This window comes from Adelges cooleyi, unplaced genomic scaffold (assembly GCF_023614345.1).
Source record: "Adelges cooleyi isolate 19-005CV unplaced genomic scaffold, UGA_ACOO_1.1 ACOO_flye_CR_arks_rails_tigmint_CR_PRNA_247, whole genome shotgun sequence".
NCBI classification, from domain to species: Eukaryota; Metazoa; Arthropoda; class Insecta; order Hemiptera; family Adelgidae; genus Adelges; species Adelges cooleyi.
In genome coordinates, this window is record NW_026095912.1 from 10,375,488 (window position 1) to 10,390,012 (window position 14,525).

A 14,525-nucleotide genomic window follows, 5' to 3' on the forward strand; every position below is an offset into this window, starting at 1 on the left:
AGTATTAAAATGAAACGTATGTAAAAATATAGAAGTATATTAGAAAAAATTCAGGTGATTTAAAGACCAAAGCTAATTTCTATAGTCTTAATCCTTAAAAAGTAAAAATTAAAAAGGCAATTATTCAGTTACATCTGAAAATTCACTTTCACTTATCTAACCAGAAACATAATGCCGCTCTGTAAATGTTTTAAGAGGATTGGAGATTTTATTAAAAGACAAATATATAATGAATACCCTTAGGCGGCTGTTAATTGGTTTAATTTGGCGATATTAAATGTTAGAATTATTTTTAATTAATTATAAAAAAATCCATATGGCTATTAACACATTCAGATACGCTGTTTACATCAGATTTGTTTATTAGTAACAACGTTGCGCCAATAGGCGTTTTGACCTGCATATCTCGCAAAGTCACAAAAAAAAAAAATGTACATTCGCTGTGTACAAGTATGAGTGGCACAGGAAATCCGTTGAGAGCTAGATTAAAAAAACGTTTTTTTCGGAAAACTATTAAAAGGCGCAAGCTGTCAGAAATATGCAGCAACCATGGACATGTTATACAAGTAACCGACGACGATGTAACATCATCACATGAACACCACGGTCTTACAGTACCTATTTTGTATACCTACTTAAAATGTAACGCTTAAATTTTTTCCGATGCTAAATTCATATTTTAATTAAAATTTACCGCCAATATATATTGTGTCGTTCATTGTAAAAGTGAATTATCTCCTAGTAATTTAATTTGGAAATAACGAGCTTTTTGTGAACTAATGTGTAGGAAAACAAATACAAGTATACGGCTAATGACTTATGTTGAAGCCTTATCTTTAATAAAAAAAATAAAAAAATACTAGTATCTATTTATTCAGTGTTTTCTATTTGTTGTATTTTTTTTTTGTATTTATTGGAGTTGCTTCTCTTTCATAACGAAATATTTATGACTTAATGTGACTCCATTAAGCAGAAATATGTATCTTTTAAAAATATGGAGTGCACCACTTTTACAATTAACGGCTAGTATTATAATACATTGTACCTACCCAACGGCGGTTCTGCAGGTCGACAAATCCGGTCCAAACTCGACGCCTAACGACGGCAAAGTGGTGGTTTACCGCATCAGGTCGAGCAAGTGTTGTAAAAACGCCAACAGATTGGAAAAGTACTTACACAAATGGTTTCCGTTTTATTTCTACTGTTACCGAGAAGTGACTTTACCGTTGTGCGAAGAATGCGAATTACCCGTGGTCTGCGAACAGCACACACATAGCGTCTCCAAATTCCAAAATGGCGACTGGACCTTGACGGACCAACAGAGCGTGGTACTAAACATTTCGACGGACAAAAAAATGGTGGACACGTCCACGCAAACCGAAAAGAACGGAAATAAACTCAAACGGGTTTTCCACATTGCTACCAAGAGTACCAACAGACTGGCCCGACGGTTTTTCGTCCGCCAAAGTCAACAGGACGGCCAGCAACAAAATAATCAAAACACATTATGATATTGTTTACATTTTTACAAATCAAACCACCAATCGAGTAACACAAAATCAAAACACAAGGCAACATGTTTTTAACAAAGACACATTGTCAAAATTCTATTATTGTGCGCATATTAAGACAACGCGGACAACGTCTATGGTTTTAAATAATTCGTGAGTCTAGAAATTTCCTAGTTTTTAAAATTTGAGACAACATAATAGTAAATTACATTACAGTAAATACATAAACGTATGACATATTTTTAAAGATGTACGTTTTATAAATACTACGGTGAATAAAATTGTATGTTTTAAAATCTCCAATAGACATGTTATTATTTTTATTAATAATTAATGGTATACAGTGCCGTATTTCCCAGTAAACACTATAAGCTAGTGCTTAGGGCGGCAATTTCTCAAGGGCGGCAAATAATTTTTAAGAACAGACAAATGAATAATACTCGGATAAACATATAATAAATCAGAGAAAAAAATGTATATTATCAAAATATCATGACGTGTACACGTTGGTTATTACAGTATAATGTAATTGAATTAATTTTATAATAATTTAAATAAAATAGTGTTTTATAAAAATATATTAGATTATATCATAATTGGAGGGTTAAGTTCGTCGATATACTGTGTGAGTGACCGAATGACACGAAAGTCGACATTGAACAAAATCTTTTGCAGATAATCCAAGAATGCCTTAGCGTTTCCCAAGCTGTAATATTTAATCCATACCGGATCTTCCGGTACTTGCAGATCTTTTATATCTTGGTCGGACAGACTCGTGTATTTCACTGTGAATTCGGTTTTCTCTAAATCGAACATATCGATGCGACATCCGAGTTTCTGGCATAACTCCGCCAGTATTGAAGCTATATAGCTGACCACACTGTCTATTGGTTGTACCCCGTTGATGAGATCTTCGATAGCGCTACGCAAGCGTCTCACATGTAGATCTTCGGACAAATGTAACATGGCGCCAAATCGTACAACTATACTGTGCCATTCTCGTGCGTAGTGCACAAAGGCGTTCTGATCTGCTGATTCGCCAATACAATAAGGCCGTAAGTATGCCATGTGTTTCGACGACAGGCGAAGTATGATGATTTTAAAAAAGTTATTGCACGCGTTGTAGTACAATTTGATGTGCACGAGTTTGGTTTGTTTCCAGTCCAGCACACGCGCCAAATTCCATGTCGTACGTAGTATTGTGCTGGTGCTGATCCACGTTATCGCCAAGCTGTACACGTTTTGTAAGTCGTATATGACTTTTGGTCTATTGCCCAGGTTGTTCATCAAAAGCGAATGGGTCTGGACGTTTAAATCGAGGCTCATCTTGACCACAGCATCACCGACCAGTGCGTTCCTTTCTAGCTGAATGTTGGCCCGTTCCACGTAACGCTTTAGTATAGTCGTCGTGTAGAAGTGGAATCCGAAATTCTGAGTTGACCCTGAGGCGCTTTGATCGAATGAATTGCTTTCGCGACACCCGACCAGGTCCTCGTTCAGCTTTTCGATGACATAGCTGAGGGTTTCGATAATGTGTGCATAGTTTTTCGTTTCCGTGTAATTGCCGGTTATCATACAGGTGAACAAATGTAGTGCCCACAAAGCACCAACGCGCATTGCCCCGTTCGAACCGAGCAGCGATACTATCTGGGATCTCACTATCGGGTAGATTTTGCTAATGGGGCCCAGAATCGATTTCAGTTCTACCTTATGGGGTCTACCGAGTAAAACCCTTACTAGCTTCATTTGTGTACAGCCGCCGAATAGGTATCCACATTTCAAATCCTTGAGGAGCTGCTGATCGTTGGGTTTGTTCGTATACGTGTACCCGGTTTCCAGTGACTGCGCCGGAGTGTAAACCAACGATATTATTATCATAGATATGACCAATAGTCCAGAGCGCACCATTATATGTCTTTAAAAGTCGATATTAATTTAATCGGTGTATAAGTAAAAACAATTAGATTTGGTTCTCGAGGTGAAGAAACGTATACTGACTGACTATACTATTGAAATTACATAGCAAAAAATAGGTTGCTGTAGACCTTATTTGCTTAGATCATATTTTTTTTTACCCGTCAAAAACACGTATAATATATATGTTTTTGATTTGACTTTGACATTTTTACTTATACCTACAGCGGTAATATTCTACACAACATTCAAGGCTGCATCAGAATGTTTCATATTTTGTATTTTGTCATAGCATGAAATTCAAACATTACTATAACGCGTTGAAATTGTAATAACAATCTTCAATATTACTGTGTTAAATGAGCAGTGTAAGTTTTTAGCGTTCACATAAATATCAAATATAATATGTAACGTTTGAATATTTTTTATTTCGTAACATATAGGTACCTTAAACTGCCTTTTTTAAAATTCAAACCAGTATTCTTACAATTTGATTGATTTGTAAAGAAAAAATAACAAAAATAAAAAACCCTGGACTTTGTCGGTTTAACTAGGAGCCGCACATTTATGATATAATATTACTGTTTACAATAATAATAGAGATAATTTTTAACAAAAATAGTATGATAAAGTATTCCTTTGGGCTTTGGTTAATATTAACATTAAATTTGTCCTTGGAGTGAATATTATATTTTATTGATATGAAATAACGTTTTTAACCTAACACCCCTGAATCCTTTTATTCTTAAATTAGTTTTGTCGGGAAAGAGTAGTGGGTATATTGTATGATAATTGTCCTGACACCTATTATACAGTTTAAGTATACCCCTCCTAATGTATGGTTTATGAGTGAAAATAGTTTTGATTTATATTTTACTCGGCGCCTTTGATGTTAGGTTAGGTATATAAACTCGGAGCGATTAATTATTGTATATACTATACATGATGTACAAGGTGATCCAGATGATGTAGGACACAACTAATTTTCGGCTGAACATTTTTTGTCATTTATTGTCAATTTATGGAATTAAAAACATATTTGTACGTGGCCATTTTTTAAACAGAACCAAGTCCATTAATGGTCAATAATGGTTCAAAACGAGTGCCCCCACCATATTGGACGGTACACCCTGTATGTTATGTGGTGAATAGCAAAACATAGCTTTCTCGAATACATCATCCGTGATGCGCTATAAATTACCGCAACGGACAAATAAATCGCCACTTGTAGGCCGAAATAGGGTTGTTGGTGGAAAGCGTCGAGATTCAGATTTTCTTAGACGATAACGACCGCCGTTGGGAATAACAAGTGACCGACCTGACCCGGTCGGATGCCGCGGAAGAGATTAAAACAAAATTATTTATTTATATATATATTTGTTTCAAACGAAAAAATATCTGCTACGAAGATTCCTATACATTCACTAGCCCAGGACCAATAACAACATCTTAAATAGAGATAAACTGTACATAGAAAATGGCAATAAAAAAAAAAAATAAGAATATCAACTATAGCTGTTTAGCTTAAGTTTCAGTGTTTATTTAGGGGAGAATGGAAGAATACCGTTCAGTGGGTAATACCGGTCAATGAAATATCTCTTAAAATATCATAGTTAAAATGTAGACGAGCACAATATAATTTGATAACTGTTGTTACCACAACCTAATAACAGACGTTTTAAAATGATAAACAACTTTTGATAAATAACTACCGATTTTTTTTATCACTTTTGTTGTAATATTTTTCCAAAATGAAACTCATCTCAAATTAAGAATTTATAACTCATTACTACGTTGACTGTTTCTAATATTATATCACAAACTGGCAAGGATTGCATTTATTTGCTCATAATATACCTAAATATTACAGCTTTTAAGTAAATTCATGCATTTAAAAAAAACCAGTACGGTGGGGTCGGGGCATAGTGGGGACGTGGAAGTCACAGGTTTACAGGAATTTTTAAATCTCAAAGGGATAAAATCATTTTTGAAAAAACGGTTCGATGCAAATCGGTAGTTAGTATTTTCAAGCCAGTACAGTCCAAACCAAGCACAGTATAAATCAGCAAAGTTAGATAGTATTAAATTGAGGTGCTGTATTTACAAATAAGCAATCAAAGCGTTAATTTGAAAGTGATTTTATCCGAGAGGACTAGTACAGTAGAGTATAGGCATGATGGAATCAAAACAACGAGGGGACGGAGAGGTCACAGGTCTACAGGAATTATTACAAATAAAAGTGATAAAATTGAATAAAATCACTTGCTATGATATATGGTATGGATACATATGAGTTCTAATTACTGGCAAATTTTCAACTTAAAGGTCTTAAAATTACGGCTAAAAATCCAAAAGAACAAAAAAACTTGTACCCCCCTAGGGAGTGGGAAATAGGTATAATTTAAATTTGATACAACTGGCGTGTGCTGGCTTACCAAATAAATATTCCTTATAAATATCAACTCGATCCGACTCTTTTTCTCGAAATTATAGCCAGTAAAAGTTCTAACTTAAAACTCGAGCGGTTGTGTTTTTTCAAATTTCGGCTGTGAAAAAGTAAACTTTTTCAACTTTTACTCCCCCCCTCCCCCAAAGTACCAACTAGATGAAATTTGTGATTTATAGAGTTGCTGCTCGAAGGAATTGGTCCAGTAGTAAAAAAGTTACAGTGTATACAGATAAAAAAAACACACACACATTAGAGTAAAACCAATACTTTCGCCGCCTTGCACCGAAGCTAAAAAGTCTGATAGGGGTAATACCAGTCAACACTGATGGGGTAAGAACAGTCTAACATAACTTGTGTAACAACCTCACACCTGACTAATACTTCCATTAAACTATGTCTTTGAACATTGTTATCATTGTGCAATAGGTCTGTACTGATAACATGGTATTTTGTATGTTTTTTTAGGAACTTAAATTTTCCCCTATCATTTTACATGTGTTTTTTGCTTAGTATTCTACTCGATATTAAAATATTTATTATTGCGGTGACACCAAAAAAGTTCGTGGTAAGCTTTCAACAAATCGGTGGTTTCATTTTAGGCCAATGCGCGATTTATAAATCATTTCAATTTATTGTTAGAACATTTTTTGTATATTTTCGCAAATCGGCGCACGTGATTTAAAAGTGACACACCGAGTTCAAAAAAGTAAACGAATGTTTAAAAATATGATTTCGAGTGTTGTTTATCGAATTCTCGCCTAAGCGTTTTTACACGAAAACACAATTTTTCGAATAACAAAAACGAGTAAACGTTTTCAAAAATTTACCCAAAAACGTATAGATGTAATTACAATTGTATGACCAAAGTGTTAGCCTGAGTTTACTGTTTTTCTTATATTTTTCCAAAAATATTATTTTGACACCATACGACTGACAATATTGTTTTATCATCAACACGGTGACTATATAATTGGACTCCTCTTGCCCAAGACGGATATGCGATTTAATAAAATATATAACCAAAATTTGTATCCTACTCGTGTACTCCTACTTTGATCTACAAAAAAAATACTTTAAATCCTAATTACAGAATTAAAAAACAAAAAAGTAAACGTTCTATTCATCCAATACACTACACTGATGTTTTATGTCGTTTGTTCAGAACTTTCTTCAGACTAATTATCATTTCTTAAATCTTAAAAATGCGCCAAAAATATGTCAACCATTCTCGCCTGGGGGGTGGGGGGGTGGTCGAAATTTCGGGTTTTCCATGTGCGCTTTTGTTGATGATAGCACATTTTATATTGAAAACGCTAAAGTTAATAAATCGAAAATATTTTCAAAAAAACATAAAATTTCGGCACTGTGCACACGCATGAGAATGCCTGAGTACATTTTTTTTCTCTATCGATAAATATGCATACATAATTTTAGGCAGAAAACAACGTCGATCTAACGACAAAAACAATGTATAAAATTGTCAATGTTTGAATTTCCAATTTTTTTTGTTTTCTTTTGCACATCTTAGTGTTCCTTTTTACACGTTGTGAAATCCGAAGGTCATAGCAAATCGTCGAAACTTGAAAATGTTATCGAATCGGATACACTATTATAGCCGTATAATTTTATAATTACGGCTAAAAAACACAAAAAACTGTGCACCCCTAAAAAAGTAGCAGTCTATACAGACAGCAAGAAAAACCTACACCGTAATTCAAATATATTTCAGATACCAGCTGTTTACTGTTGATTCACCCCCTTACTCATTGTAACCTACAAACCTACTACCGTAACATCGTAATTCCCCCCCCTCCCACCTCTTTAGTTCGGGTTTTCCCTAATAAAACAAAGCTTCACTACAGATTTTTAAGTAAATTTTATGTGCCCCATTCTGGAAAAAACTTGTATGGTATACTAAGTAAACACAACTTTTTTTTTTTTTAATAAGTAAAAACTTTACTATAGCTATAATCAATCTCGAAAGTCTTTTCATATATTCAACTAAACGCCAAGTTTACCGAGTTATACTAATTGGAAAAAAAAACAGTACATATTGGAAAAACAGGATGTGTGATGATGTTCTTTGCGATTTGACAATCAAACGAAGCAAATACTGTTAATTTTAAAATGTCGGTAGTGTTTTGAAAAAGTATTTAAACAGCGAAAATTGTAATAAAAATAATAATTAGGATTGAAGGAAAGATAAACGGAAGGAGTTAAGACGAAAACAATTTCTGGTTGATAAAATAGTTTTTATAAAAAAGGCATAAAGTTGTTAATGTGACATTGCCGGCAACAATGTACTAAAAATTATCCAATAATTATTGCATACAATTTAGTACGAATCATTTTTTTGAGGAAATTCAATTTAAAGATTAAACTTGCTCCCAAATGATCAATTGGAAATACTTTGCAATAATTTTTGCTACCAGATGCTTGTTGTTTTAATTTTAAGCTACTTAGTTAAATCTCAGCCAGACACCAGAAGAGCTAGGTGATAGCTATTTATGCCCACTCCACCTTTACACAAATGTAACGGTACTAGTTATCATAAAATTTCAATTATAACTTAATATGATATTAATGTAGCGAGTGAGGATATTATAGAAAATTGGCAAATCAAATTTAACCAGTATGACGATAATAGGAATAGTTCAATAAAGAGAGCTTTTCAATGATTTACTGTTACAACTTTTAGTAAGTTACATAAAAAAAAAATGTAGGTACTACATTTCACAATTTGCCTATAATATATATTTTGTCCCAAGACGAATAAATTTGTATTTGTGTATAGCAGTCAGCCGTAGCAGCTGAATCGCAAAAAAAAAAGAAGACACATCATGAGTATACTTTAACAACAGCTGTCAACTAAGGCCACCGTTTGTCCGATTGTTTATGACAAATTTCAATATTTTACATAATTATCGTTACTTTTAGTAGTTAGCATCAAAATATCAATTGCCAAAGATTTCTCTGTATTTTCGGCAAAATATTGTTTATTTAAAAAGAAAATCAAGCGTATAAGTTTGCGTTCGAGTTTAAAAAGTCCACCTTTTTTAGACCCCTAGAAAAAGTACTAAACATTTTCAGAGCCGTTATTTGGCCACATTCGTTTACTTTGACTACTTTTTGCTCATCGACAATGAAAACAAAATAATACATCGTTGTAAAGCATACGCCTTACAATAATATACAAGCAATTGGAGACGCTTCAGTTTGTGTAAAAAAATGTTTAAAAAAAAAAAATAAGCGTATTATCATTAATCTATCACTCTGTATATATATATATATATATATAACAGGCTTTTGCGAGATTTCGTTGATCAGTGGACTTATTGGTTCGTCTTGACCAAAAATGAGGCCCCTAATTTTTTTTAACATGGATATGTCATGGAAAAACACTTGTGTGATTCGATGTACGTTTAAGTTTTGCACTGTTTGCATAAATAAAAAATTCAGTGCTCGTTTTTGTTGAAAATATTATACGAATCGTTGGTTTTAGCATTGATTAAATGTCACAGTAAACGGTACGCTCTCTGTCGGTAAAATAAACGACCAAAAATCCCTGGCCGTATTGATCGCCCAGTATTTGAGGAGGGGTGTAATTTTTCATTTTAACGTTGATATCAATGTGTTGTGTTGTGTTCTTGAATAACTATATGACTATCAGTTTACTATCCGGTCTGCGTACGCCTTAATTTTCATCCGGTTTTTTTTTCGCAACTCACTGACGCCTTGCGGTTTTTCTCATTCTTGTAAAACAATAAACGGTTTAGTACCGTAATTCAATTTGTAATAACTTTACCAATTTTGTTGTCTTGCTTGTCCAAAATCACAACGTTTGTCACGAAACTTGTGCATAGAATGTGTAAACTTAACGTGCAATAATTTCTATACAATTAACATTATACATTCTGTTTTTTTTGTGTAATCGACTAATTGAATTTGTGTATAATAAATATAGTTGAATTCAAAGAAATCAGCCATGTCTTTCAACTTTCCAGCGTGTACTTATATTGTTGCCATGATATCAGACGCGTTTTTGATATTTTTTTCAATTTTCCATGTAAGTATCATTGTCTACATCATAGTTCATTGTTGACTAGTACTGATGAGGGTAAATTAATCCTGAAGAAATTGTATTATGTTAAACGCATAAAGGTGGGTTTAAATTATGCGCAACAGTTTTCGCGTACAACAACATTATTTGCCCGACTGCTGTCTTGCACTTCCCATTTACACAGATTGAAATGTTGTGCGAAATAGGGTGAGCTCTTAGTTAGGGTAATACAAGTGATAACCATTTCATCGTATTATGTTGTATCTCCCAATGTTGCATCCGGATTGGCTGTCATGGCAATGCAGTATTTACACAAGAAAAAGAAAATGAAACAAAGTCGCTGTTGGAGGAGTAAGCAAATATTTTTCCGGCCATGCCAATGTTGTATATCCACACTACGGGGAAATTATAAAAAATTTCAATAAAGATATTATTAAAACGTTGTCCTCATGACTGCAGATCCAGTGATTCTGCTTTTCTTTTTCCTTAACCTTTACCTTCTGTAAGACCCCAACAGATTTTTCATTTTTGATATTTTGGTATGGACAGGCAGCTGAAGGGATACGCTCCTTACCTTCCAGGCATCCTCGCTCTTTGGTTTATTATGATGTAGTTTGTTTGTAGGATCCTACATAAATGTATTATTCTTACATAACTGTATAAAGCGGATGCTCTGAATTAATTTGGTTTATTATTGCTGTTCACACTACACAAAACTGGAATTGTGAAACCCTTTAATGGGCGTTTAAAAACACATGAATATGGCTCAATATGCGACTGTTTTTCGCAAAGTGTCAGGGTGAAGATCACGTCTACACTATATTAGTTTTACATTGTGAAAGATTTGTACGAGCAAGTTGCGCGTAATGTATACTCACCTTTACAGCTTTATTTGTCGAAACTATGCAACAATGTAATTAATGATGTTTTTATTTTTTTAAGTACAGTAACCTATATTTTCAAAGTAACAGAGTTATAAACAAATTCTTACATACATTATAAGCTAAACTTTATAGATTTTTTTTAAGAGTAAGAGTTTTTATTATACCGCAAGGGTGTAACGGATATTATAATTAAAGTAAATTGTATGTTCGTTATGAAAAGAAAAACATTTTTGCACTGTAGTAAGAATTTCTTTTCGAAAGACCCCAGAAAAAATGTTACAATATCCCTTCAATTTTTAATATTCTCTTACCAAACATTCACTGAATGCTTTTTAAATATAGACATAATTTAATTTGTGTTTTTCTTTATGATAAGTGTTCTTAAAGATAAGTGATAAGTGTTCTGTATGTGTAATAAAAAAATGTTATATATGTACCTAATTAATTTTTTTTCCAGGTTATTGCTTTTGATGAACTAAAAACTGATAGTAAAAATCCTATAGATCAATGTAACAGCTTAAATCCAGTAAGTTTCAATCAAATATGTTTGATAATATTTGCATTTAATATTAGCTTGAAAATTTTACCTGATGGTTAAACACGGTTTTAGACTCTGGCATAAAAATTAAGTTTAAAAAATATTGTAAAAAAGTTAAGTTTATTTTTTCTTTTTCCAGTTAGTGATTCCAGAGTACCTTCTGCACTTCATCTTTAACTTTTTATTCTTATTTGCTGGACAATGGTTTTCTATTGCCGTCAACATACCTCTTATGGCGTATCACATCAACAAGTAAGATTACTAAAGTTATTAATAGCGAGATGTATTGTAAAAGACAAAAATTATTATTATCGTTTTAATTTTAGGTATCGAAACAGACCAATTGGCATGTCTGGTTTCGGTCTATATGATCCAACAAGTATAATGAATGCGGATAAACTATCCAAATATCAACGTGAAGGATGGATAAAATTGGCATTTTACTTGTTTTCTTTCTTCTTTTATTTGTATGGGTAAGTAAGACTAGAGCCTGTCAAATAAGGCTTAAAGTTGTACGTGTTCTAGTCTAGTTTTTTGAATTTATTACAAAACCTTACTATTTTTTTTCAATTTTTTAATTTCCTAAAATTTTACTTTTTTAAAGGCAACATAATTATATAAATAAGACAATGATAATGATAATGGTAATTGCACTTGTTTCCTTAAACAATAAATTAACATCACATTTGTGACGAGGAAAAAAAATACAAAGCCTTCGTCACAAAAAAAAAGGCATAGTTATATGTAGTTTAAACTTAAAAAAATATAATTTGCTACAATGTGTTACAATAATTAAGGTTTGGGAATTAATTTTCAATAGTAATCATAAACATTAAATGATAATGTTGTTTATATCTTGAAGAAAAATGTGGTAAAGTAAATATTAATAATTCATTGTTTAAAATATTAATGGGAAATTTTGACGTTCTGGAAAAAACAAATAAGTAATTTTTAAAAACAAAATATGTTTTTGACATTTTTAACTACAAAATTAATGAAACAGCACCTAACACTTGTCAATATTTATAATAATTTGAACTCTCTTTAATAACAACTAAATATTGTTTGTGCCAAAAAAATATAATATTTCATCTGAGCTTGTTGTAAATTAGTTCATATTAATTATACTGATAAATTTTATTTTTTAAATTATTTTACAGAATGATTCGTGCATTGATAACTGTATAAGAGCCAAAATGTATTTCACAAGTATTTAGTTTAAACAATTAAACTACTCACTGCTCAGTTTACAAGTCAAGAGTTTGCAACTCACAACAAATTAGTTTTTAAGTCTTTCTATTATATATTATTATTTGTGTTATTTAAGTTATTATTATTTATTTATTAGATTACATTCAATCTTAAGCATTATAACTTTTGCTACCTCTTTCTCTATTCATCCAAAGGAATTAAACTATTATGTTTGTCATATTATTATTATTATTAAAAAAAAAACAAATGTATTAGGGCCCAATAACAATTTCGATCAACGAACGTTCGCGTTTCAAATATTTTAAATGTTTTATTTATTATTAAATGTATTTAACACATTCAAACAATACAAATACTTTTCTGTTATTTCTTTATTATTTGTGAGGTGTACAAATACTGTAAAAAGTATGATTTTAATTTACAGTTTGAATATGTTCTCTAATTATTTCTGTCTTCACATAAAAATAAAATTATTCTTAAGACAATTTTCAAATTATTTTTTTTTTAATAAATGAATATTTACAAAAAGGGCATTTTGTATGTTTTTACATTTTACTTATTAATCTAAGTCTTTAAATTTGAATAGTCAACCTTTTAACTTTGATGCAGAGATAAAAAAGTGTTGTATTTACAGTGATGTGTTTTTTTAAATAAGGGAAAAAGCCAATAGGTATCTGAAAAATAGTTTTATTATGTTGTTAATTCCGATAGGTATATATAGGAAACAGCAGCAATAAATTAGATAGCAGTCGGTCACTCCGAATCGTATTTATGATTTGTACTTTACCATCTACAAATACGCATTAAAGCGTTTATTTGAAAGTGATTTTATCACTTTCGTGCTGGCTGTTTATTACCATTAACAATGTTTTTTGGAATAACTTAAATATTGTATTATTGTATAAAAAAAAAAACAATTTAGCTTGAAATGTTAAACAATTAAGATGAAAAAAAAAACATTTAGTATAACTCATATTTTTAAAACTATGTAGTATTAAACGTACATAAGTTAACAACAATTGTATAATTTATTTTGAACTAAATCCTATAATTATTATGGCTTGTCTAAACCTATTTGCTTTATTGACTGTCAAGTTGTACAATTCTATTAAGTATATCTTAATTTTGTATTATTTCTATACTAGCGTATTGCATGATATAAAATTAAATAATATGTAAACGAAAAAACTAGTTTTGTACTAACGGTTTTCTACTTAGTTAAAATGTATCATACATAATATATACTGATATGTATGTATCGTTTATGTTAAGTGCAACTTGTAACAAAGTTTTATTCGAGCGATTAGCGGTCGAAAATGTGTGCACACAATTACAGATTTTTTTTAGAAAACATTTCAACTTATTGTCTGGAAGAATTTGTTTGAATTTATTTTCATATTAATGAAGACTTCTTATAATGAAAAGTACCTTCTTATAAGACTAATTCGATAATGAGTAACACTTTTTAAATTTTAATACATATATAACTTTTATTCAAAGACTCGTATACACATAATACATACCTAGATTGTAGGATTAACGTCTAAAAGTCTAAAGGAAAGTAAAAATTATTTGAAAAAGTATCTCAAACTCAAAATAGAAATAATTTCAACAAAAAGTCAAATAGTGTGCAAAACTCTATTTTTATCAATGTGTAAATTTAAGGGTTGCTCCGATATTTATTAGGGCCCGCTTCGACTAAAGGCTTATGTTATATTGAATTTATCTTTTTTTTTAATCTCTTAAATCAGGCGTGGATCCAACGTTCATTAACTGGAGGATCGGATTAAAATAAAATTATATACTAACACCACTTCCCTCTCAAAAAAAAAAATGAATACAATGAATTCGATTTTTTATTTTCGAAATGTTTTTTTTTTACTTATCTTTTTTTAATGTGACCACATTTTTGTGATGAGAAAAATGATAATGAATATTATTCTTTGAGAGGTCTCCA

General features: G+C 31.4%; 1 protein-coding gene across 1 annotated transcript; it reads left to right on the top strand.

Annotated features, from left to right (window-relative positions):
• Positions 1-9,521: 9,521 nt before the first annotated feature.
• LOC126836425 (protein cornichon) lies at positions 9,522-13,585 on the top strand. Its single transcript, XM_050569798.1, has 5 exons — positions 9,522-9,940; positions 11,276-11,344; positions 11,496-11,608; positions 11,683-11,829; positions 12,517-13,585. The coding sequence occupies exons 1-5, from the start codon at positions 9,860-9,862 to the stop codon at positions 12,542-12,544; spliced, it is 438 nt and encodes a 145-aa protein (XP_050425755.1). The 5' UTR covers positions 9,522-9,859; the 3' UTR covers positions 12,545-13,585.
• The last annotated feature ends 940 nt before the right edge of the window (positions 13,586-14,525 follow it).